This window comes from Oreochromis niloticus, linkage group LG9 (genome assembly GCF_001858045.2).
Source record: "Oreochromis niloticus isolate F11D_XX linkage group LG9, O_niloticus_UMD_NMBU, whole genome shotgun sequence".
Taxonomy (NCBI): domain Eukaryota; kingdom Metazoa; phylum Chordata; class Actinopteri; order Cichliformes; family Cichlidae; genus Oreochromis; species Oreochromis niloticus.
In genome coordinates this window covers 26,544,419-26,569,348 of record NC_031974.2, presented here as the reverse complement: position 1 = coordinate 26,569,348, position 24,930 = coordinate 26,544,419, and the positions used below count along the sequence as shown (strand labels likewise).

The following is a 24,930-nucleotide window of genomic DNA, read 5'->3' as shown; positions in this document are numbered from 1 at the left end:
ATGTCAGGAGCTGGCTCGGGGATTCCTTTGCCTGTTGACTTCAGAGCAGGAAAGGGCGTGAAGTCATTCATTTGATAAATAAATAATTTTGTTAGTTAAAAGTGAAAGGTAGTGGCTTTCTTCCCTGCAAGTGAAGTGTGAGTGTTACACTCGAAAAAATATTCAAGTCCAAAATGCTGACTTTATGTCCTTAAAGTATGCAATAATTTCCAGAATATTTCAGCAAAAATTCCAAAAAATATTTTGAGAATTGAGTGTTTATTGAACCTTTTGACAAAAAAGAAAAGAAATGAAATAGTAATTTGCACATATGAGTTTTAATTTGGTACATGTGGTAAAGTATTGTGTAGATTATTCAGGTTGTTTTACAGGAGGGTGAAGAACGATGACGTAGAAGTCTCAGAAAGTCACAAAAACACAAAGTCGAGTGTATCCCATATGGTACATTTGGTATTATAGAGTCAAGTTTTTAACTTTTTTTTTCCATGTAATCTTGTCATGTAAGTACAGTCTAAAAAATTACATTTTAAGGAATCTGATCAAATAAAATGTATTTGATTGGTTTACATTCAGTTTACACCAAGCATCTTTTCCTTAATCATTAATAAACCTTTGATTTTATATATTAAAGTTGTTTGGGTGCACTACACCAAACACCCAACACCTAAAATGCTCGACCTAAAGTAAGTAAACCGGTTTTCACCAGCGGATTGATTGAATATCAAATCACTTGCCCAATCATCAACACTTAGTGCTTTAGGCCCCACCCCCCAAAGTTGCTTAACTCTGGTTCCTGATGGATCTTCTGCGGAGGCGAGGTAAGCCTGCACAGATTTTCAGCATATCCTCTGCTGTTTTATTACTTCTGAATCTGAAAAGAAATGAGGTATGATTTGGAACCGGTTCTCTGAAACCTGTTCTTCATTTTCTCTCCCTTGAGCAGGCGCTTTTTTTAAAGGGTCAAATTATTTACCTGGATCTTATTTTACCTCCCGTTCCCCGCAGGCCAAACTCACCGGGTTCCTCCAGAGGTTCCTCATCCTCCAGAGACGAAACGTTGATTAAGCCTTGAGATGCTTTGATTTTGGTCCCACTGACTTCACCGGACAGACTAGAGGCTCGTTTCTGACTAAAACACAGAGCACTGTATTCTGAAGCAAAGGACAGTGGATATCACAGTCCATTTCTAGCATGAATCAGAGTCTATTCTCGTTGGGCTCTGGTGCTCTGCAGTGCATTGTTCGAGTAAACGAGTAAATTAATTGGCAGCATACCGCTGTTCTGGAACCAGACGGAGCTCTGAAGGTCCCAGGAAAAAAAAAAAAAAAGTGTTGTTTCCTCAGGATCGCTAATAATGTGAAACCCATTAACTCTCGAGTGCGATTTGAATTAGCATTGAAGCCCTAATGGTGTAAAATAACCGTTTTAGCCTTTCTCAGCAATATTTAGTTAAATGAAAATTTATCAGTTTAATTTTTTCCTTTTGTTTTGTTTAGTTTTGTTAATGGGGGCTCTTTCTTTTTAATTACACAACTTGTGTCTGATATTTACAGGAAAGTCCAGAAAAGTTCTTTCAAGGTTGTCCCACTCACAAAACTGCACTTCATCATCTGCTGGTTTCTATAAAGAATTGTAATCTTTCCTGTGCCCTTCAGTCTCTGTCTTTGTCCTATCTCCCCTGCTCTCCTGCTGCCGCTCTCTATTTCCCAGATGGAGAAAATAAATGGGGAGATTCAGATGTGGGTTCTTTTTTTCTTACCAGAGGAATAGATCTTTATCTTTTTACTGGAAACACGTGTACTCGTGAATCTCGAGGACATCAAACAGGGCTGTTTGGGCAGGTGGTAGGAACTGTATCGATGGCTGGGTTCCTGTAGGTTTGTGGGAGGACACATGCTGTAGAAGAGAAGCACAGAAATGTCCACACACATATACAAACCCAGTGCATATGAGGCAGTTTGTCTCTTGCATCATGGATGGAATGATTTGACAGTATGGTTTGAAACTGTTGCTGGGAGCATGATGAATAATATATAACCGAATACATGCATATACACAACACTGTATGAGGCATATCTGTGAATTGTGATGTAATACATACAGATGAGTATGTTAAAAGAAAAAAGTAAGAGGTTAATGGGGTTTTATGCCCCCGGCTTTGGCTCTCAGGCAACAATAAAGCTGGAAGGGAGTTGGCCCTGGGTGAATGTGGCACACAGGAGCTAATAATGCAGAGAAATCTCAAGTTAATTGTCTTGTTTTACGAAAGCGTAGTAACCATTATGTGTCACTTATAGAAGTGGAGTTAAGTGCAGAAAATAGCGTTTGCAAATTAAAGCATTTGTCTTCATTTTGTCCAGCCCACTTCTGAATTTAAAGTCAGGCCACCGGAGACATCGATGTGACTGAAAGGACTGGGATCCTGTATCTGTTTTAGTCTGACAGATTAGTGTACAGCAAGTAATTAAAGAATGCCATGAAAGCTGCACTGCACTGTTACAACAATGGGCTGTAATACAGGCGTTAGATTATGTGGCCACCTCATCTCTGGATCTTCTTTTTACTAGTTCTTGAATTTGGCAGATGCAGTATCTTTAGCACACTAAGTATTATGTATCTGTGGTGGTCTACCAGTTTGGAGAAAGAGGAAAAAAAAGAAGCATTCACTGAATAGTTTTTCCACTTTTTCCCAAAGAAAATGAAATAGAAAGACAAAGAGAGCAGAGAGATCACCATGTGTTCCTGCCCACTATGGCTGCCACTAGAAATAGACGGCTGCCTACTGACAGCAGGATAAACTTCTACGTGGGTGGCTGTGCTCTCTTCTGCCCCCACACATGAATACGCTCACGCACACACTTAACACTCTCAGAGGCAAACAAATCGCACACCTCGGGAGGCTCGCCCTCCCACAAGTCAGTCAGATGCTGTCATAACCTCATACCCATAATCTTCGGTAAACAAAAAGTGTAAACAAACCTGGCCGGGGTTCGTTTTGTTCTGAAGATGCTCTTGAAACAGTATCACTTGCGTCTGCTCTGATGTGCTGTGCACATTTTCTTTGTATTTTAAGGATGGGAGTAGCCGTGTCGCCATCAGCGTTTCTCAGGGGAGGGTTTTTTGTAATGTTTGGGAATGTTTTAGGATGTCAGACGGCTCGTGTATCAGTGCATCTCAGGCTTTGTTACTAAACTTTAGAAGAAGGTAAAATGAGGCAGCAGGTGAACTGAAAGTGCTGAAGTGTTAGGCCTGACTGAGTTGGAAGGGAGGTGCCAAGCTGAAGTGGAAGGCATTAAATAAATTATTGGCATTTCAGTATTTGCCACAGAGTTAGTCCTTGTTTGTGGTGGTAGTCAGCTGGACGTACCTTTGCTTTCACAAGTGAATTAATCATTTATTATAAAGTACATGACAACTTCCTCTCCAGCCAGTTCCTAGTCCTGTGGAAAGCTCCACCGTCTTGACGTGCAGCTGTTGATTTAAGACCTTGTTCTGGTCTGCAGTCTCAGTGAGCTCAGCGCTGTGGCACCGGCTCTCCATCTGCCTCAGGGTCTGGATGGAGTGGCCCTCAGCTTGCAGCAGACCTCCAGAGCAGAGCAAGGACGAGTCTCCAGCTGCAGTCCAAGATGGTGGTGCTGGAGTCTGTCCAGCTGCTGGACGACAGATACAAAACAGCTAAATGACACTGAGGACCACCACAACAGCTGCCTGGAAAAAAAAGTTAGAAAATGCACTCGGGCATGTGTAAAAGTGTGTAAAATAAGACAAAGAAGAGCGTCAGGTGAATATGCAGAGGGGTGGCAGAGGCCACTATTGTGGCTTCTTTAATCAGGAATTGTGATTACCTGCAAGGCTACAAGACGGGCATGTTTAAAACACTGTAAGCATGCTGATGCAGGCAGTATTTTTCTAGTGTTTTTTAGCTTTATTTCAAATTGCAAAGCAAGGTCTGAAACTTATCTGCACCATTTTCATGGCTGTTTGCCGTCTGCAGTGTCTATAGGAACAGACCGCCAAAGGATGTGCAAACACACACATGCATACACCATCACTTCACTTACCATGGCAAATGCATTATTAATGATTAATGATCACAATGAAAATACACACGCATCCCCGTCTCACTCACAGGTGCTGCACAGAGATAAACATGACACGAATAAAAGATGTTTTTCTTTGGCAGCGTTTTTTTTTTTTCTTCCTCCTTTCAGCTGGTTTATTCATCTTGAGTCCACTGGAACGGCCAATTTTTTGGATCCCTGGCAATGTTCCCAACACCGAATTTCAGTCTGTAGCAGTCTGTAAATAAATAATTACTCTAGTGTACATATGTTGCTCGCGTCAGCTGGGCTTTGTTCTCTGACACGCTTGTGAGAATTAAGGGTAATAGATTCAAAAGCACAAGTGTTGCTCAGCCAGGGTGTCAACAACCTAGAGGGAGAGGACAGACAAAGAGAAAGGATAGACTATAGGAGTGTTTGATTAACTCAACAACACTAACACGAAGGTTAATCAGTTTCCACTGCTCTTTGCCGTGTTTTTTAAATGTGAAAGCAGCTCATCTCAGCATTAGGAACAGTATTCAGATTGTGTTGTGGCTACTTTGGCTACTAAACAGTCTCTTTCTGTTATATATTTGAGTACTGGAAGAGTGTTGTTTCATTTTAATTGTAAATTGTACCCACAAGAAAGCAGCATGGGGCAAAAATTTCAGTCTGACGCTCTGAAATCTTATTTTCAAGTGTTTGTACTTGCGATACTTGCGAGCTGATTTGGTGAAATGCACGGAATGGCGCACAGCGTGTTTCTGTATTGTCCTGCGAGGGTATGTTGGAAGTATAGAGGGTGTGAATGTGAAGTGAGCAGAATGCAGCTATTGTATTTTGGCTGCATTCTTCACAATGGTCACTCTGTCAAATCAGGCGCACAGCTCTGGCTTGACAGCCAGCAGAGTTCTGTGTGCCCCGGGCCCTCTGAGCCAGGCACTGAACCACTGGGCTGAGATCCTCTGGCAGCTTGTCAGCACAGCATAGTACTCCTGGACAGCCAGTGCTCTCATTGACTCATACTCGGTTTTACTTTCTCTGCTGCCTCTGTGGACTCGCATATCTCCAGCTTGGTTCACTGTCAGGGCTTCTCTTGTTTCCAGTGACGTACTGAGTCGGACAAACAGCATCCTGTGTCAGTATCGTGAACTTCACCCCAGCTAGAGGACAACAGCTGATTTCCGTTTTTTTCCTTCTTTCAGACAGTAAACTCCAGTGCAAATTTCTGAACCTGTTCTAGTCGAGCATGTTTTAAAAGTGTAGGGTTTTTTAAATAAACCCTATTAGGTTACTTTCTTTAAGGTTCTGCATGAGTAGTATTTTGACACAAATGCAATTTTTTTAGTACAGCTACTTGACAGTGCGATTGTATCCTCTCTCTACCCTACATGTTCATGAAGGCTGATGACAGTACACCCTGCATCAGTACCTCATTGGGTTTCCATTGCAGTTGTTGAAAGTATATGTAGCTTTGTTTGAGTCTTTATGCATGGAAGAAATTATTAAATGGTTAAAGTCTTGTCTGATAAACCTTACACATGAAACATGTAGTAACCACTACATCACATAGCTACTGATTTTATTGTAAGAAATTGATAAATAAATAGTTCTAACAATTCTTAGTTAAAGTATGAAGTCAGAAACTTATGGGTTAAAATTTAATGGAGAAACATAAAAAAACCCCCCTTACCTAAAAATGATGGATAAACAACTGAAATAGTCAGCTAAAAGTCATATAACAGCTAGTTAATGGAAATGCATAAATCGTTAAAACAACTAAAGGTGATGCTTAAACTGTTTGAATACTAATATATAGTTAAAATGAGCAAATAATTAGCTAAGAATTAATGACTAATGAGCTGAATAAACACATAAACAACAGAAATAATGAACTGCAACAGCACTGAATAAACAGTTGACACGTTTTGCTAAAATAATGCACACACAGTTAAAATAATAATAAGCTAAAGGTCATGCACAAATAGCTGAACTATTAAAATAGCTAATGATTAGCTAACAGTACAGTAGTGCTTAAGGAACTGAAGTAGTTAGCTAAAAGTCATAGCTAAACACTGATAAATAGTTTGAATGTAATGTAAAAACAGTAGAAAAAAGCAAAGTAACCAGAAGGGATTATGTAGCCAAGAGATGACAGCTAGGATGAGCTAACGTACGTATAGCTTCTTTTATTTAAAACAGTGTTTTTCGTACTCCATAATCAGGCAGATTGTTGGTTGCATGCCACACTTCCTTGGTTAACTTCTTAGACCTGGACCTAAGATTTAGGCTTAGACAAGGCTTTTAAAAAAAAAAGCTGGTGAGGGCTGCTTTAGGTTCTGCTGAGACTTCCGTATAAAACCAAGGCACCAGTGTCCTTGCTCTTGTTTCTTGTGCTCTGTCAATCCACCAGAGACGCTCCTGAGGTGGCAATTAACATCCTTTTGCATTTACTTTACTGTGCAGTGCTGCTTCTTCGAACACCACTCTTGAAATCACAGTGTCAGCCATTCAGGGCGCTGTGGGAGCTGAACAATAGGAAACATTTGCGATCCCCTGGGACAAAGAGAGTGCTTATGCTTGCTTACACTCGGACGGCACAATAACAGCTGTGTTTTCTAAAGAAAGGGTGGAGGAGTTAGAATTTTGTTCATCTCTGCTGGGTGCCCTCTTTGCTGTAATAAAACAAGTGAGAGTTGTAATTGCTTTGTTTGACACCTTTCACTAGCTTGATGTTGATGTGGTGTTAGGAGTCACAGGGGATGCTGTGTTTTTGAAAACTTGGTCCTTTAGTGGTGTTTTGGATTTGTATACGGTAAAAAAGAAGCAAAGGAATGTGATAACGTGAGAGCTGGGAGGGATAAAGAACAAGGTACACTTACAAGTGGGCTGACTGCTGGTCACCCAGGCTTGTAGCTTACATCAGATGTCGTGTATTGAGTGAACCACGGGCACTTAGTTAAGCAGTAAGCAGGCAGGAAGGGTTATGGGCCCCTGGAGGCTTTTGCTGACAACCGGAGCTATTACTGCAATTGAACAGTGGTGACCAGGGCCCCACATCTGATTTGTGGGATAGTGTGTGTTCATCTCCAACCCGACGCAGTCCCCTGCACTCCTCGCGGTATGTTCAGGGAGAGCAGGTAGAAGTTTCTGCGTTTTAATCACAGCCCCTGCTTACTGCACATCCTCTGGGGAGAGATCATAAATCTCCACTTTCACTCCAACTTCAATTTTTTTTAATTTCATTTTTCTTTTCTTTCTCGTCGACCCTCATTAGCAGCAACCTTGACCCTATCCTGAGCAGTGTGGGCAAGACTACGGCTGCCGCGGGCTGCTGCTGTGATCGTTGCCCACTTAACATGACAAAAAACCTGCTAAATCATTTAACACAAGTAGATTTTATTACTTAAAACTCATTCATGTGCTAAATAAATACTTGTCTTATTTTTATGCTGAAGTCTTGCTCAAATACGCAAACGGCACACATCATAACGATGACTCGCCGTACGATGAAAATACAGGACTCGAATCCCCCCAATCCAAAAACTGTGACCCTCTGTGGATTATCGCACAGACCCTGCAGAGATTTGTCATGCATTTCATGTCCTGGCATTGTTTTCTTCAACTGCATCCTCTATTTTCTGCGTTATTATTTTGTGTTTGGGGTTGCGATTGGGCCACTGACAGTAGAGCGATGTTATAAATGCCAAGGTCAGAGGTTGGAGTCGTGTAATTCATCATTTTCGTCTTCTGTGATTGAACGAATACTGGAGCGCTCTTACACGATAGTACACTGTCCCGAACCTTATCGTTTTCCTCGCCTCAGTTTTTTCTATTTCTTTTTATCATCCTTCTCCCCCCAGTTTCCCTCATGTAGCTATCACTCCAAACGCCCTTTCTCCTTGGTTTACCTCACCTTTTTTATCTCTCTATGTATCCACTATATCAAATCTTTGTCTGCCTCCCCTCTGTTCCCCCATTCCATAACTTTTTCTCTCACCTTCATCTCGCTTCGTTTCCCTCCTTGTGCACTGTCCCCTTGCTCTTTGCTTCTTTCGTCTCGCTCCATCTTCTTCATCTACCCATGTCTGTCTGCGTGTCACCATTTTCTCTCTAGGCTCTCTATAACTTCCAGCTGATAATTAGCCAGGCGGTACAAACTGCCTTAGCTTTGTTTGTGGCCCCGGGGTCGACAGGACATCCCCGTCTAACACAACGTGACTTACATAAGCAGCCGAGTCAAAGCGACGACACTGACCTCAGAGGGACCCGGGAGGCAGGAAGGCTGACTCAAGATTGAGCGATGGAACGAGATGGAGACGGAAAACGACAGAGACAGTTCTTCACTTAAGTCGTGCACCTGATGACCTGAGCATCTGTAGTGTCAGAACTCGTTGTGCAATAGCTCTCATGTACTGTGTTTCTCAATAAAACAAACCTTTAATAGTATGCACCTCAGAATTAGACAGAGGATTCATCGGCATAACTGGAATAGTGTAATAATAACTGTACTCAGTCCATGTTCAGAGTCATAGAAAATGATTTGTTTATACTCAATCAATTAGGGAACTCTGGCTCTAAGATCTAGAAAGTGGTGGTAATTAGCGACAGTCGTGTTGTTTTATTCTAATATCAGTACCTGTGTTTACATTTTTATAAAATCTAGTTTGCTTTTGTCATGAACTCTTTAGAAATGCTTTAAGACAGATGTGGGAAACATTTTCTACATCTTTAAATACACAGTATATCAGAGCCTGACCCACACAAGATTTTTTAAAACTATTTATCTCGCCCCTGTAGACGCTCTATCCTTCAAGCTCTGGTCCTCTATCAGAGGCCTGGGAGCTTAAGGGTCCTACGCAGTATCTTAGCTGTTCCTACGGCTGCCCTCTTCTGGACAGAGATCTGGAGCCACTCGCCTAGCTTGGGAGTCACTGCACTAGTGCTCCGATTACCACTGGGACAACTGTTACCCTCCACTTTTCGAGCTCATTTCTTCTTCCTGATGCTGCTGTCATTCGGTATCGCTACATCTATCAGTGTGGCCATCTTCTTCTGCTTGTCCACCGCCCCCATGTCTGGTTGGTTAGCCACCACCGTTTTGTCCGTCTGTATCTGGATCTTAGCTCGGCCATTCCCCACCACCCCCGAGGGGGCGTCTCCCATTTTGGCCTCGGTACTTCCAGTCCATACTCGGCACAGATGTTTCTGTATACGATGCCGGCCACTTGGTTATGACATTCCATGTATGCTCTGCCTCCTAGCATCTTGCACCCTGCTGTTATATATGTATACAGTATATATACTGGGACAACTTACTACAGTCAACATTTTTTACTTTGTGACTGCCTAGTCTGTGAAAAGTGCCACATAAATAAACCTTTACTTGTTTACTAATAACCTTCAGGGACCTAATGATCAGGTACGATGAGATGACAGACAGAGATTTGGTGTAAATGTAGTCGCATTAATATTACATATACAGTCAATAATTCCACTTTACTCACATATGATGTCAAAATGTGCTACACACATATTTTTTAACACTCCTCTGAGCTTCAAGTCTTTTTTGGTAAGAAAAAGAAATGAGGTCACTGAGTCAGTGAGTGCTGATGTGGTCAGTGAGTTATTAATATGATTTATGAAGTCAGAAATGATGCCAGTTAGTGTGGGTAAATTGAGCAAGTACGTGTAAAGATCAAAATCTCTTCACAGACCACCATCACATTTGTGTGCTGTAACTCTACCGGCTATTTTCGTAGAATTAATTTGATTTATTTTTTTTTTAAACTTAATTGTTCACTCTTACCCTTCTGCTTCCGCTGCTATCCCAGGAAACAACCCGGGCAGGGGGGTGGAAGATCTTCAGCTGCAGAGCTGGCTCACCCAATTTCCTCCTCAAATAATTCCTGAATCACTGAGCTGTATCTCCCTCCTCTTTATCTCCTTTCTTTCTCCCTGCCTCTCTTTATTTGCTATAAACCACATCTCCAGACACTTGTTCAATATTACAAGCTTGCATAAATTTTGCCTCAATTTCTACACTTCTCTAACTTTTACAAGCCATCTATTTTCATTGGAAGACTTGGACTGAAACCCGAAGCTGTTTCAGCGAAAACCTGGGTATTAACGCAATCCCGTGTGGTAAAGAGCTTTCCATCAAGCCTATAAAGACCTGCTGACATTTATACAGTCAAATATCATTCATGAGGTCCCAATTAACCCATTTCTCTGTTGTAGCCTTGTCCGTAAATTCCTAAGTATCGCACTGTACCTGCGATGAAGTGATCTAAATCTCAGACTCTGTATCTGCTGATGCGTTATTCATGTGACAGATTTGCAGCAGATAAGTGCCTCACTTTAGTAGGAATACCAATGAATAAGTGATGCTCTTTTACATCCCCACTGAGTCTTGTCGCGATAAGAGGGGGGGGGGAGCAAAGGTAAAACTGAAGAGAGATGGCAGCTTGGAGAGTGCAAAAGAAACCCCCCTCAAAACACATTAAATCTGCGCACCCTGGCCAGTCTGTCACAGGGTTAACACAGACAGACAAGCTCAGTTTAGAGTCACAAGTTAGCCTAACCCCATCTTTGTCTGTGGACTGTGGGAAGAAGCCGGAGTATCCAGAGTGAACCTTTTTCGGTGACGGTGATCACCTCATATTTTTTTTGTTTTTGACCAGTTTGATTCTAAACTCCAGCCGACCTTTGTCTAACTGCTATTACATTTTAATGCATAACAGTAAACCATAAGTTTTTGTGTCTGACAGCTAGGAACAAAAGCTTTCCTTTGAAGTTCAGCAATAACATATTGCAGCGTGAGACGTCTCATTGGAATCAGGTTAATAGTTTCCCACAGACAGCCCGTGTATAGCCACAAATAATAGAAGACGTAGCAGTCTAACCCTAATTGTATGATGATGAGCTTCTTTATGGGTCAGATTCAAAACGCTGGCAGAACATCAGAGAGGAGGATGAGGAGGACTGGTTTTTGTTGTTGTTTTGGTTGCCAGTGACGTAAGTTGAGGAATGGGAGGCTTTCAATCCCAAATATATCAGCTTTAATACAGCTATGGTTGGGCTGGGGTTTGGCTGTTAGCCACAGAGAGTTTCTGAGTCGAGAGGTCAAGAACCCAGTGTAGTCTTCAGCTTACCACAGCTAGAGACTAATTACAGTGCACAGGGTTGCCTGTGCTCTTTGAAGGGACGTGTACTTGTATTTATTACACGTGTATGTGTACGGGCCTGTGTTTCTATGTGAAGATGCACTCGTTAGGAGCGCAGATGGTGGATTATCTGTGCTCGTGCATAGACCCTTATATATGTTTGGATGCATATTGTAAGAGACAGTCAGGGTCTTTTTTGCTGTCTAACCTCAAACTAACAGAAAACTTTTCCCCTGTAGGGCTGCTGCTTATTTAAACATGGCTGTACAAAACTTTCAAAACTTGGCCTTATTTTGAGGGAACCTCTCTGGCACTAGAACAGGTGGACCCTGACAAGCCACAATAACCCGGGGCTGACAAAGTTTTCTCTTTTCTTTTTCTTTCACTTGCTTTCGTTTACGTCCAACAGCACTGACAGAGCTGCTCTCTCCTTCACTCTCTCTTCGTGTTTCTAGGTAACGATTTGTTCCTGGTAGCCGTCCATGAGCTTGGTCACGCGCTGGGCCTCGAACACTCCAACGACCCCACAGCTATCATGGCTCCTTTCTATCAGTACATGGACACGGATGACTTCAAACTACCAATGGATGACCTGCTAGGCATCCAGAAAATTTATGGTAAGCCTTCTTTATTTATTTATTTAAATACAGCAATTTGTTAAGCAAACCCAGGACACAGCCAAGTATTGGAATTTATCAGTATGTGGTCTGAGGAGCTTAAACTTAAAGGGTTAGTCTTCAGGCTTTAGCTATCATACAAGCAAGCCAATACCATACTAAGCATTCATAGTCATCTTCCTGTGACATATCAAGTCTGCAGAGCATGTAAGAGCTCAACTTCAAGTAGACTACTGAAAACACCTAACCATATGAAGCTGACATGGCTAAAGTAAGTCATCTTCCCTCATCTTCCCTCACCTGGAGCTCTTGTTTTCTGCGTTATTGTAACAAACTTGCAAAGCTACAGATAATACACGGAAATAAGATTAAGACCAAGATTCAAATTAAGGCTCAAATACTTAAATTGAATTCAATTAACACCTACATTTCCGATCGCACTTCATCGTCAGAGCGCCTACAGCATGCATCCCTCATCGACACACATTTGGAGTTGACAGACGCTGATTGCAGAGTGCTTTGTCTTCTCATAAAGCTGATATAGCTCTGGGGCGGCAGTGTGAAATTCAATTTGACGGCAAAGGATTTATGGAAGCACCCACAGAGTTTGCTTCTTCAGTTTTTTCACTCATAGTTGAATTAGTAGATTGCAGTGGCAAAATCAAGTGTTTCTTATCAGTCTAGATACTTGTAATGATAATTCAGACGAGGCTGGCTTGTGGAGGAGGAAGCCTTAATGTTTAAATGTGTTATCGGGAGTGCCGATGCTGTCGTCTCAACCTCAGCTTGACATCTAAGTTCGGAAACAACTCGTTGGCGAATGACAGCATCGTTCCTTACAGCTGTCGACACTGTACACCAGTCACACTTTGCTGAATGGCTGCATGCGCACACACACATAGAACCTGCCATCTGCTTACATGGTCAGGGCACGTCCCTCTGGGAGTGACAGACCTGGGCAAGCGATCAAATCTCTCTTCATCCCTCTCGTGTTTTATTCCTCTGCATTGCCCCTCCCTCCCTCTCCTCTGTGTCGTACCAAGAGTTGAAGGGCAGGACGACTGATGACGGCTCTGCTCTCAGCTTCGTACACCCCCACCCCCCTCGCAGTAATTGGCCTCCATTTTTTTCCACATGGCAATGCCGGTGTTAGATGTGGTACTAAACAGGAGAAGAGGTGGGAGGTACACAGCTTACATCGAGTACAAGGTGATGCTCTTAAGGTTGAGTAGGAAAAAAGTGCGACTTGGTTCTGTGTGAAGGTGAAGCGGTATAACGAGATGTGAAGGAAATGGGAGTGAATTGGTGTTCATTTACAGCTGTTGGCTTGCAGTCGGGCACAATCATACGAGGAACTGTGGGAAGCTAAGAGCTGTTGAGGATCACTGCTAGAGTTTTTGGACGTTTTGGCTTTGCTGCTTCTGTTTATTCCTTCAATTCTTTGAACTGTAGTCACAAAAAACACTGTAAAGTGCATTCGATATGATTTGGCTTATGTGAATAAAAAGTTTGGCAGCTTGAAACTGTAAATAATAAAGTACAGATCACATTCAAACCTATAGATGCGGCATTTCTATCATGTAATCTTTTTTTCTTCCTGGACAAATCCCAGTGTTCTCACTGGACTTTGAACTTAATGACTTCCTGCGTTCTCAGAGCCCACTTCCTTTTTACAGAAGCAGCAGATTTCAGGCACCACTGACATTACAGCTGATAATGATGTCGCTGACTGGGATGACAGAAACAAAAATCATGTTATTAGATCATCAAGCCATAATTGTATTGAAATTCAGCTGAAGCCCTCAAACTGGGCTGGAGTTTATAGTTTTAGGACTTTTAAAGAAAACAAAATGAGCTAAATCTAATTTTACGTAAATAACAAAAGGGTAAATCTGCCTTAAACTTCTAAATGGCCGGATGCCCAACAAGAGCTGTATTAAATTTTAAAAGTCTCACGTCTTATCTTTTAGGCCTCGTTAAATCTTTGTTTGATATTTTGTTTTTCCTTTAAACCATGACCATTAGCCTGTGTCATAATTCCATTATGAACAATAAAATACTCCAATATTAATATTCTCATTTTCTGTATATGGAGTTCACTCTTTGCACATTTATATCTTTAACCACATTAACATGCTAAAAACAGGTGTCAGCATATCCACATTGCTAGTTGGCGTGTCCACATAGATCGGCTAACATATCAGTAGTGACCCTGGAGTCAGCTACAGCAATAACACTATCCTTTACTACTCCACCATGACTGTCACGTAATACTTCTGACGTTTCTCTGTCACACAGGCCTCCGCCTGTTTCTCTTTACATCCTGCTAATGGCTTTAGTAGTAGGAATGAGAGGTCAGCAGCATTTGAGGTAGTGGTTAGGGAATAGCAACATGAGAAGGTGGAAGCACGATGCAAATCGAGCCAAATATCGATAGTATCGATACTAACGCTGGTATCAGTATCGGATCAATACTAGTGTGATAGGATGGATTTTTTTTTTCTTTCTGTCCTCCAAATTGAGTATGTAGCCCACTAAAAAATAAAATAAATACCTCAAACATGCACTATGAAAAATGTCTGAACTTTTTTGTGTTGAGTGTTTTACATAATACACAGTATTTATTTAAATCCAAACAGATTAGCTATATGAACATGAACTACGAGTGGTTTATGAATGAACTCTGTGGTTATACACTTCCTTGTTAAGGATACTTTGAAAGGCTCTCCAGGCTCCTTTGTTCTTAGGCTGCATTGCTGGTTTTCATCTGTGTTCCACTAATATGTGTAAGTGTGGGAAGTTCGCCTCCCACACCCACCCACGGAGTTCGCTGATTAGATTCCTGGTTTCAAGTGCAAAGATCGGTGAAATTAGCTGACTGGTCCAGCCAATCACCACAGTACTGGTGTAACACGTGGGCCACCTGGACATCTCCAGTAAATTAACGACAGCCAGATGCTGAAATTACAGGGTGACCAAAAAGAGCCAAACTCTGCCAAAAAAAAGCTGTGTTTAATTTTTCTTGTCGTCGGTTTACCACAATGTAGCTGTAAGTACACATTTGCCTGTTTGTTTACACGTCCATCTGACTGTGAATCTCCCCCGTGCTTACATAACTTCAGAGTACTTTGGCTCCACTAATCTGGGATGTATTTCAGGGGATTAACTTCAGTCAGTGAATGGAATCACTCTCGTGTAGACCCGCTGATCAGTTTTGTGGACTGGGTGATGGCTTAATCCTGCGATTGTCTGGTTTGTCAACTACAGATGGATGACACATTAAAGGAAGAGCCAACGTAAAATGTCTAAGTAGCCACTACATGTTGCCAGGACAGCTCCAGTGTGCCTTGGCATTGATTCTGCAAGTCTGTGAAAGTCTGCTGAAAGAATGGAAGGCCATTAAAATTTTATCTGATTAAGGTGAGGTCTTTCTGACACGTTATATTGGTCTCTGTTGGCAGACTGTAGTGATCTACGGATCGAAACGTCTACCTGCAGAAAGCGTCTGCTGCCAGATGGAAGCTAGCATGCCAAGTATGTGGTGTTATTGTTGGTCCAATCAGTCAGCAAAGTTATAAGCACAAGGAGCTGACGTGAAATGAGCGTCTGTACTTTTAAGACTGCAATTTTTTATCTTTGGAAGTCTGCACGGGATCTTGTTAGCACAGGTTGAAAACAACTCTAGAAAGCTCTGTGTAGGCAAATACCTGCGCAAACGTGACACAGGCGCAGTACCATGGAACAAGTGTTAGTCTTGTCACAGTCTTGTTTTTCTCGGTCTGTCTGCACCTCATACCCTTACAGTCACAGAGTGCGTTAATCATGCAGCGTCTTGCGTTATTCATAGGCAAAGCCCACTTGTTATTAGCAGCTGCCTCAGCTTGCATCACTCCTTTCCCCTTATCACGTACAGTAATTCATGAATTTGAAATGGCACCCAGGCGTGTCTCTGGCAGGTCTTTACATGATCTACATTTTTAAAACCTAATTCTGCCTTGTTTTTTTGTGTTTTTATCCTCCTTAGCATATGATATGATATTATGCTTTGCTAAGCTGAATCTCTAAACTTGGCAGCGTTAACATCTACCCACTGATTTCTGCATGACCTCATCTTGTTTATCTGTGGACTCCTTTCTCTCTCATATCTTTGTTGAGTCCTCGTTGGCAGCCTTCATCACTTCTTACCTTTGTTTGTTTGTTGTTGTTTTGACAAGTGGCACCACTAAACTTGGCTTGAACATTCGTTTGTCCTGCAAGATCAGAGTGCTGGTTAGCTTTAACTGGTGAAGTAATGAAAAAGCAAAACGAAATGTTGCGGAGACGTATAAGATGTATTTCTCCCCGCAGGGCCGCCCGATAAACTCCCCCAACCCACCAAGCCTTTGCCAACGGCGCCCTCTCCTCGCTCCCATCCTCCTTCGGACCCCCGTAAACAAGACAGGCAGACGCAACTCCCAATGCTGCCTACGCGACCGTCGCAGCCCAATGCTAAACCCAACATCTGCGATGGAGGCTTCAACACACTGGCCATACTGAGAAGGGAGATGTTCGTCTTCAAGGTAAAACAACAGCATGTGATATCAAAACAAAGCTAGGGGCTCTTCACGTTTGGTTTGTTTCCAGCAATCTCAAGTTTTTAACCCGAGAGGTGTTTTTTGCTTTTACCAATAGCCTGGATCTCTTAGCTGTGTGGGAGCACAGAAATCATTGTTCCCAGTCCAAATCATCACTGAGCTAGAAGAGACTTCATCCCTGCACAATACGTCTGGGTGTAATACATAACTTAACTAGCTGATAACACCAACACAAGAAGAACCTGGCCCTACAGTCCATCTCTGTTAGTCTTAATTAAGACCAACAGAGAAAAAGTGCTATAAATTTCCCCAATTTCCTTCAGGGTCAACCTTCAGGATGAATAAAGGTTTATTGAATTGAATTGAATTATTGAATTGAATTGAATAAATATGTTATTAAATATATGAAAACACAATTAATAATAAATTCATGAAAATACTCTGGGAATCCTACTAACAAGAGAGCTCAATTTCAGACTGATAGCAGCCCGGCTCGGTCTTATTGTAGGATTTATGACAGGTCATAAGGTCAGTGTTAGCATGCTCAACAATCTCATTTTGCAGCAAGAAATAACTGAAATAGATAACTTTATCCAATCGGATTAAACAAATATTGACAAAGTTTAACTTTGAGGATATAATCTCCATTTGAATCAACAATATTGTAAATATGTATTATAAATATGTGTAATCGTATAATACACAATAGTACATATAATAGAATCTAATATAGACACGATTTTAAATTTATTTGTATCCTGTGTTTCTTATCATCAGTTACTTTTTTGTTTTTTTAAACTTGGGTTGTAGTTACATGCAGAATAAATTGCTGTGAGTTTGGAGGCTTATCTAAATATTATTACCTAAATGAGAGCCTTTTTATGGGCTCAAAATGTGGTCATAAATATTTTGTACTTGTAAATCAGGATTTGTATGTGTAAAAAGAATTTGTGTGTGGACACCCTGCAAGTTACAAGTACAAATTTTGACCTTTTCTGTTATTCTGCTTCATGTTTAGCATGTGCATAGTGTAGAAAAACTTCACTTGATGGTAATATAAGTTATTTGACAGTTTCAGTGCAGTTCTAGCTTGTAGAAATATTGTGGAACCTGTTCTGTTCTCTTGAAGCTATTGCCTCTGTATTTTATCCCATTATTAAAGAGGCTATTATGTCTGAAGGAAGACTTCCTAGTTAACTTGGGGTCTATTGAACTAGAATTTACAAAGAAGGAAAGGCGTGCAATGCACAGTAGAAATACAGTTTCTCTTTCTCTAGAGAAGCCTGGTTTTCATTCCAGTACAAGAGAAAAAACACACGTCTTTATCCTTGGTCTTAGCTTGTGAGAGCAAGACCTTGGCAACATGCAGTAAGGAACAGAGAAAAACCCTGGGGCTGCACAAAGCTGTCCTGTGTTCTCCACAGAAAGGAGAAAGAGTGCCTCTGATGCTTTATGTGAGTGTGACTGTATTTTCTGTGGATATAAATAGACAGTATTCACTGGTTAAATAAGAGACTTGTGGAGCCAGAGTAAAACCAGTTTTCGTCCTCTCTGCACCCCTCGCTGCAGCTTTCTTCTTGTTGACTCAAAAAATAAATTTAAAAAAAGGACTCGTGGAGCTGAAGCTGCTACCTGTAAGGATATTTACCCAAAATTAGACTCGAAGCCCACACTGAGCCTGGTTTGGCTGTGGAAACAATATCTGCTTGTCACAGTAGTCTAGTCCAGCCCCTCTTTTTCACATGGTGCCTGCAGCAGCAGCTACTGTCAGCCTTCATTACTCCCAGGGCCACAGCCTGTCCTGATGGAGTGATGAGGATCATGGGATTTCTACAGAGCTCAGAGGTAGTGCTGAGATAAAAAAGATGTTCAGCAATCAGCCAAATGTTTTATGACTTTAGGAAGTGAAGGAGAAAGGCTCTAAATATCTATGTCCCAGTGATCCCAGCGTCTGAAATTAAAATGTGGCGCACTGCTGCAGAAGTTTCCTGGTCTTATTTGATCACGTTGGTCGTATCAAGCATGACTTTGATGTTGTTTATATCTAATCTGTTTATAGTGTGTGAATGTGTGTGTGAATGGGTGGATGACTGGTTGTGTAAAGCGCTTTGGGGTCCTTAGGGACTAGTAAAAGCGCTATACAAATACAGGCCATTTACCATTTATATCCAAGCATTGTTTTTTCTCAGTCTACATGAATATTTCATCCTTTTTTTTTTATATATATATATGGCTACCTATATATTTACCTCTGCCAAAGAGGTTATGTGATTGGTTTATTGGATTCAGGATTATTCAAAAACAACAATGGGCAGTTTTGCAGAGGTGGGGCTTGGCCCACAGACTTTATTTATTTATTACAATTAAATATCAATTAAAATAGGAAAACAAACAGTGAGGTGAGAAATCATCCTTATATTCTCACAAGAAGGTTTCACACACAAACCTGGATTCTTCCGGGTCAATAGACTCTATTGATGCTCGGTGTTGAGTGAATTTTCAGCCTTGGTGGAGGGATGCCGTGTATGTGCTCTGCTGCTTTACTGTGAGGACCTAAAACAAGGGATGTCATGATTTTATTGTTATGAGCCAACCATTTCATATACCTCACAACGTAAAATTGTAGGATTGTTGATCTCAGCACTGTGCTGAAGATGTGTAAAGCACAAAATAATCTGCTTCTAAACGGTAGTCAGAGGCTCTGTAAAATTAGTGATTTAAATTTAGGAACTTAATGGAAATGGTATGTTTAAAAGGCAGGGGTCAGGGTAAATATTGGAAAGATGTATTTCTGTAAAAGGGGTAAACGTCCTTGGCAGTTGTGATGAGGACTTAAGAGTTTGTGGTTCTCTGCAAACACGATAGCTCCGAAAGTTGTGAATGAATTCTGCTAGAACTTTGTAGGGGTGTAGAGGGGGGGTCATGCTAAAATTTGGCTTACATCCACCGACGTCTTCAAGCTCATCCTCATGATTTATTGGTGGAAAACTGACAAAAAGGCTCATAACTTAGAAAGTGTGGTGTATATTGTCGGCATATAGTAAGTACTGTAGACATATTTAAAATAGCATGTCACATTTGACCTCTGACCTCTCCTTCAAAGCCAGTAGATTAATCTGAAGGTCAAAGTGATAATAATGCTACTTGGAACTATTGAAACCTGCCATTGTTTGTATTGACAACATACAGGTGATGATCTATGCTGATTCTAAATGCCATGTTACCTCTGACCTCTGACCTCTTCTTCAAGGTCAAATAAGGTCAAACCTTTATAAAAATGGCTTTTATCTTTAAAACTGCCTTTGTTTGTGCTGGCAACATTTAGGAAATGGTATTGTTATATCTGACCTCAGCCTTTCTGCTAAGGTGATCCCAAAATGTGTTATATCTTTAAAGTATTGTCAAGAGAAGGAAAATGAGCTTCCTAGTTATATAGATAATAACAACAATAAGCTCAAGTTACTTATGTCCAATTATGTATAAATGAATACCTGTTATAAAAGGTTGTAAGTGTAATAAGCTAAAGTTTTAGGCTAAACCCTTTGCTCAGAAATTTTTTGTATTGATTTCATTTTTGTGTATTGCTAGAATTTATTTACTGATATTTACACTTTCAAAATAAAAGAATAATTTTTATTATTGTATGTTCCAATAGTTCTCCAGGACGCAATGGACCTGCAGAGATGTGATGGTTTGTGGGGAGAGAGCCCATTTTAGCAAGCAGATATTAAAACAATAAGGAGCATTTTGATGAAGTCATATTTCAGCTGTTTCTTTTGTGTCGCACTTGCTGCTCATCTGTGTACACTGCAGCCTTGTTTTGTTACGCATCATTTGGCATAGTCCCGCCACTTTTCTATTAAGCACTGTATTATCAATTATTTCATAATTCACAAACTCTGTAACGTAAAGGGCTGTGATGTATGATAGCTTATGTGCACAGTGCTTGAAAAACAACCCGTATGCAAAAGACATCATGTTTGCAATTTGTCTAAGTTAATGATAGTGTGCTAAATAAGCAGGGGAACCTGTAATTGCTCGGCTTAAGTGGGCATCCACTTATGTTAAATTGGCATGGTGCTTCCATTATTTTGTTGGCTTTCAGCGTTTCACTGGCACCGGCTCACATTTTCCTAAACATCCCGGGGAGCGGAGGGGAAAGATTTGCAGAACACATGTAAGCGTAGCTGTAAATCCACTGTGTTCACATCGTTAAGACCACCAGCAATATCAGAGTCATGATGATTTGTTCTCCCCTTAGAGTAATCTGCGTCTCAGCCCGTGAATCAAGTGTGTTTAGTGAAGTGAAATGAATAAGGGATCACGGGTTTGACTTGGATTCCCTCTCCAAGTGTGCTATTCTGGAGGAGCAGGTGGTCCTAATATTTCTTGATTCTCAGTGAGTATTTTGCCAACTTTCTGCGAGCAGACTGACGTATCGTGTTAACGCCTCTTTCCTCCTGGTAGATGAAGCAGCCCAACTGTGAAACAGTTTATCTGGAATCATAATTAGAGATGTTTGGATTACTCCGGACTCTGATAAATTCCCTTTAGAACCAGCCAATGTACACGCACGAGTCTACAGACCGGCTGCAGTGATGGCTCGCTGAGTTTTCAGGGGTTTTTTAACTTCACAAGGCTGATTTGTTCTTTACTTGATTGTTCGATTGATTCCTTGCTTGGTTACTTTGCTCTGCGGGTCTATTTGGCCCCACATAACTGGGTTGTACTCACCATCCCAGCTTGATTGTTTTGGAAAACCAAAGGCCAGTCGATGCCAAGTCATTATAGCAGAGATCTCAGCGGCCCCGCCGCCCCTGAGGTCCACAGGTGGTCCAGCAATGTAAAGTAGGGAGCTTTAAAGTGAAGTTGATCTGGTGAAATTCACTGGGAGCAGTGAGGTTTTCAGTGCAATTTCGTTGTTGATATGCATCATAGTAGGCTTTTGCAGCTCATTGTTAGGCCAATTCAGAGCTTGGATTTCTTTTCACATGGTACCGTTGGTCTACAAAAGGAAAAATAGGCTGCAGGAAAAAGTACTGTTGTATTTAAAATGATCATTCAAAGCACAACTCATGTATTCTGTTTTAAAACATATATAGGAGGCTACAGGTTTGTATACAGAACATCTCGTATCAATATTCCAGGATATTTGCTATAATCGTTGTCAGATGCTCATCAAATATTTTTGGTATTCTTAATGAGTGGCACTAAAACAGCAGCAGAAAACAGTGAATCAAGAGCGATAACGTTGCCGTGCAGAGACAGAGGTTACTGTGTGTAGAAAATATTCACGTTCCACCTGTGAATTTACAACGCAGGACAGATTATCAGAGACTCGCTGGGAAAAATGTTCCACATAACGTAACGTTACAGATTCAGGATCGATGAATAACATTCAGGGCTGAGACGCCCTGCTTGTGGCTCTTTATGACGCAGATGTCGTTGTTATAAGGAATGCTGGGGTAGACTAGTCTTTCAAGCAGTGCTGAAAGATGTCTGATTTATACGGGTTAACATTAATCTACACAGCCAGGCCGGGAGTCATGCTTGTTAAAGGTGGTTTTTTTACGGTGGCTCATTTTTCTTTCCTAGTGGGGTGACACGGGGTCATCCAGGGTTCACCGATGACTTCACAGATCCAGTGTCAACGGTAAATGCCCCGTAAACCTACAAAGTTACTGGGTTTTTTTTATGGTCGCAGCCACTTCAGGTTCAACTTTCTGTGAACCCGCAGGCCATATGCTCTCCCACCGGAGCTGGAAGCAGCACACACATTCATGTATATGCATGCGTACGCCGGTGAAGAGTGCTTTCTCGGGCTTTAATTGCAACCAGTTTTCTCCCGCTGTACCGCAAACGTGACCGCATGTGACGCTTATGCTGTCTGACAACAAGCAGACAAAAAAAAGTTTCCAGGAGTTCATTCAATTCCCATCAGGGTTGGATTGTAGTAAAATATGGATGGAGAGTCTCAGACATCATAATTAAAGTTTGGATTTGGGTTTATGGCTCACTGCTGTCTTGTCAGTTTTTAGAGGCAGAAAATCCAAACAAGGATTTGAGGATTTTAACTAAACATTCCCTACAACATGCTTTTCTTATAGCTGCAGTGTTGCCTTTATGGAGCAAGAATTCAAAACAAGGATGCAAGGATTACAAAAAGTGAAATTACTGTGCTCGTGCTTTTCTTTGTGCTATAAGGTGTCTTTTTTTCCCAAAATACTTTTTATCCCTAAAGCTAATTTTTTTTATTAATGCTCAATGTTCAGTAAAACCTCTCTGTGAAAGCGGTGCTATAGAAATTGTTGTAGCTCTTGTTAGGTGATAGTTTAAAGCTCCAAATTCATTTCACCCACTATGTCTCTGCTGTCGTTTAACAGTGACTCATTATGTTCAGACACTTGTAGCTGCATTACATGGACAGGATTAGAGCCTTTTGTTGTGCCAACATGCAGGTATACGTTTTTCCCCCTACAAGTCTATATATAAGCTTCCACCCAACACTCGACACACTAATGCTTTCATCTACTCTAGCTTCCATTATTGGTGCGTTGCCCGGCTCACAGCATAGACATATAATAATGGAAACTACCACCCCTCTCGCCCACTCACTGAGGGACACTTCCTTCCTTCATGTGGACAGATATAGAGCAGGGGATTCTGGGATGCCGCGGGGTGCCTCGCCGTTCAGGATTGCCGATGCCGGAGCCGCGCTCCTTGACTCTGACATCCATTAATGAGAATGCAGTGGCCAAATGGGCAGTAAGCTGTCGTGTCTTCTTAATATCTTTTTCAGCAGTGGAGTGAAAAGCGAGAGAGAGAGTCCAAAAATAGCCCACGTCTGGAGTGGATTTTTAATGCCACCAATTCAGTTTTCTGACAATTGTAAGACTCCTTCTTTTTCAGGTGTCCTGAGAATTCAAAGAGAAAGAGAGATGAAAAGCTGAACACTGCTCTCATGTCTAATTTTAATCTAAAGCCTCTGGGTGATTAGCTTAGCTTAGTTTAACTGAGCAGAAAGATGAGAAGCAAGGGGGGAAGCAGCCAGCTTGGGCATGCTCAAAGGTAACAAACCTCCTACCAGCACCTCTGAATTTCACTTAATAATGTGTTATGTGTTATCATGTGTTTTAATCTGTACCCACATTCCAGTTTGAAACGTGCCGGCCGCTTGCCTATTTTCTAATCTTTATGTTAAGCTAAACTCTCGGATCCTTTTCTCTTACCATATGTTTAATGTCCCCTTGTGAGATTGGTACCTAAGTACTTTAGAGCAGGAATGTCAAACTCATTTTATATCGAGGGGCCATGTACAGCCCACTTTGATCTCAGGTTGGACAAGAGGAGTGAAACTCGACTTTCTGTCAGCGTAAAGACCTTTAACTACTAATTTAATCCCTGAGATATCTTAATATAAGATAAAGAAGTGTAATCTCAGCTTTTCTGCATTATAAATGTATAAAATTATAGAAAAAGTTCTGCTCACTAAGCAGAAAGTCATTTTATGGTTTATCTATTCTATCTTTGGTGTAGCAAATACAGGTACAAATTTATGCCGTCCATTGTATTCTCCATTATAGCCGTTGCTGGGCCAATTCTAGCCCCCGGGCCTTATGTTTGACACCCCTGCTTTTTAGCCTTTTTAGCAGCGGCAAATTTCCCATGATGACATAGTGTTTCCCCAAACATAAACACACCTAGTTAAAATAAACAGCTGCAATTGTTGTTTCCCATGAAATCACTTTTTGTTCTCTGAAAAATACGACTGAAGTTTATTTCAGAGTATAAAATTGCAGAAACTGATAACACAGCCAGTCATTTTGGCAGTTTGATGCCAGAGCTGCTAAACACCGTTCTGCACTCTTGACTTTGGGGATGGAGGCTTACATCGTGCACAGAGCGCTGCGCTGACATTTATTGGATTGGAAAATGTCCCCGCAAAGATGAACTGTAAAGCTGCCGTATTAGAATTAAAATCTAATGGAAAGAAAGAGCTGCAGGTTGAGAAGTGAAAGCTGCCGTGTTTTGTTGCGCTGATGAAGGTCGCGCTTCATTATTTACAGCAGTTACAGTTACGTCCATGCAGTTTTGCTTCTTGGCCTTCAGCACATGTAGAAGGCCTACAAAATGCATCAGCGCACATGTATTTAAAAAAAATCTTCTAGAGTTTAGTTCCTCAGCGAACAGAGTAGATTTCAGCAAGAGTGCCCAGATAAATAACTGTGACCTTAATCCTCATCCGTCTGAAATATTTGCACCCGTGCTCTGCTGACGACTCAAGCCGAGTGCGTGCGTCATGTTAGACGAGTGAGAGGTCAACGCGGCTGTCATCCAAATATCACTGTCTGTCATGTTCTCACCTCTTCTCTCGGCACATAAACACAAAAGGCGGCAGCAGATGCTTACCCAGGGCTGACGTGGGTGTCGACGTTTTTAGGTTTAACCTCATTTTTACACAATAAATTCGAAAAAGCGTTGATCTCTCGGAATAGCTTCATTGTCTCCACTTGTTGTTCTTTGCTAATAA

At 41.4% G+C, this 24,930-nt stretch overlaps 1 protein-coding gene across 2 annotated transcripts in view; it reads left to right on the top strand.

Moving 5' to 3' along the window:
• The window catches only part of mmp16a (matrix metallopeptidase 16a (membrane-inserted)), a 74,255-nt gene that overhangs the window by 35,443 nt on the left and 13,882 nt on the right, over nucleotides 1-24,930 (top strand). For both annotated transcript variants that reach the window (XM_005461375.4, XM_003456645.5), the window contains 2 exons: nucleotides 11,665-11,826; nucleotides 16,174-16,385. In XM_005461375.4, the coding sequence (XP_005461432.1) occupies nucleotides 11,665-11,826; nucleotides 16,174-16,385 (374 nt within the window). The remainder of the gene's footprint in view (nucleotides 1-11,664; nucleotides 11,827-16,173; nucleotides 16,386-24,930) is intronic.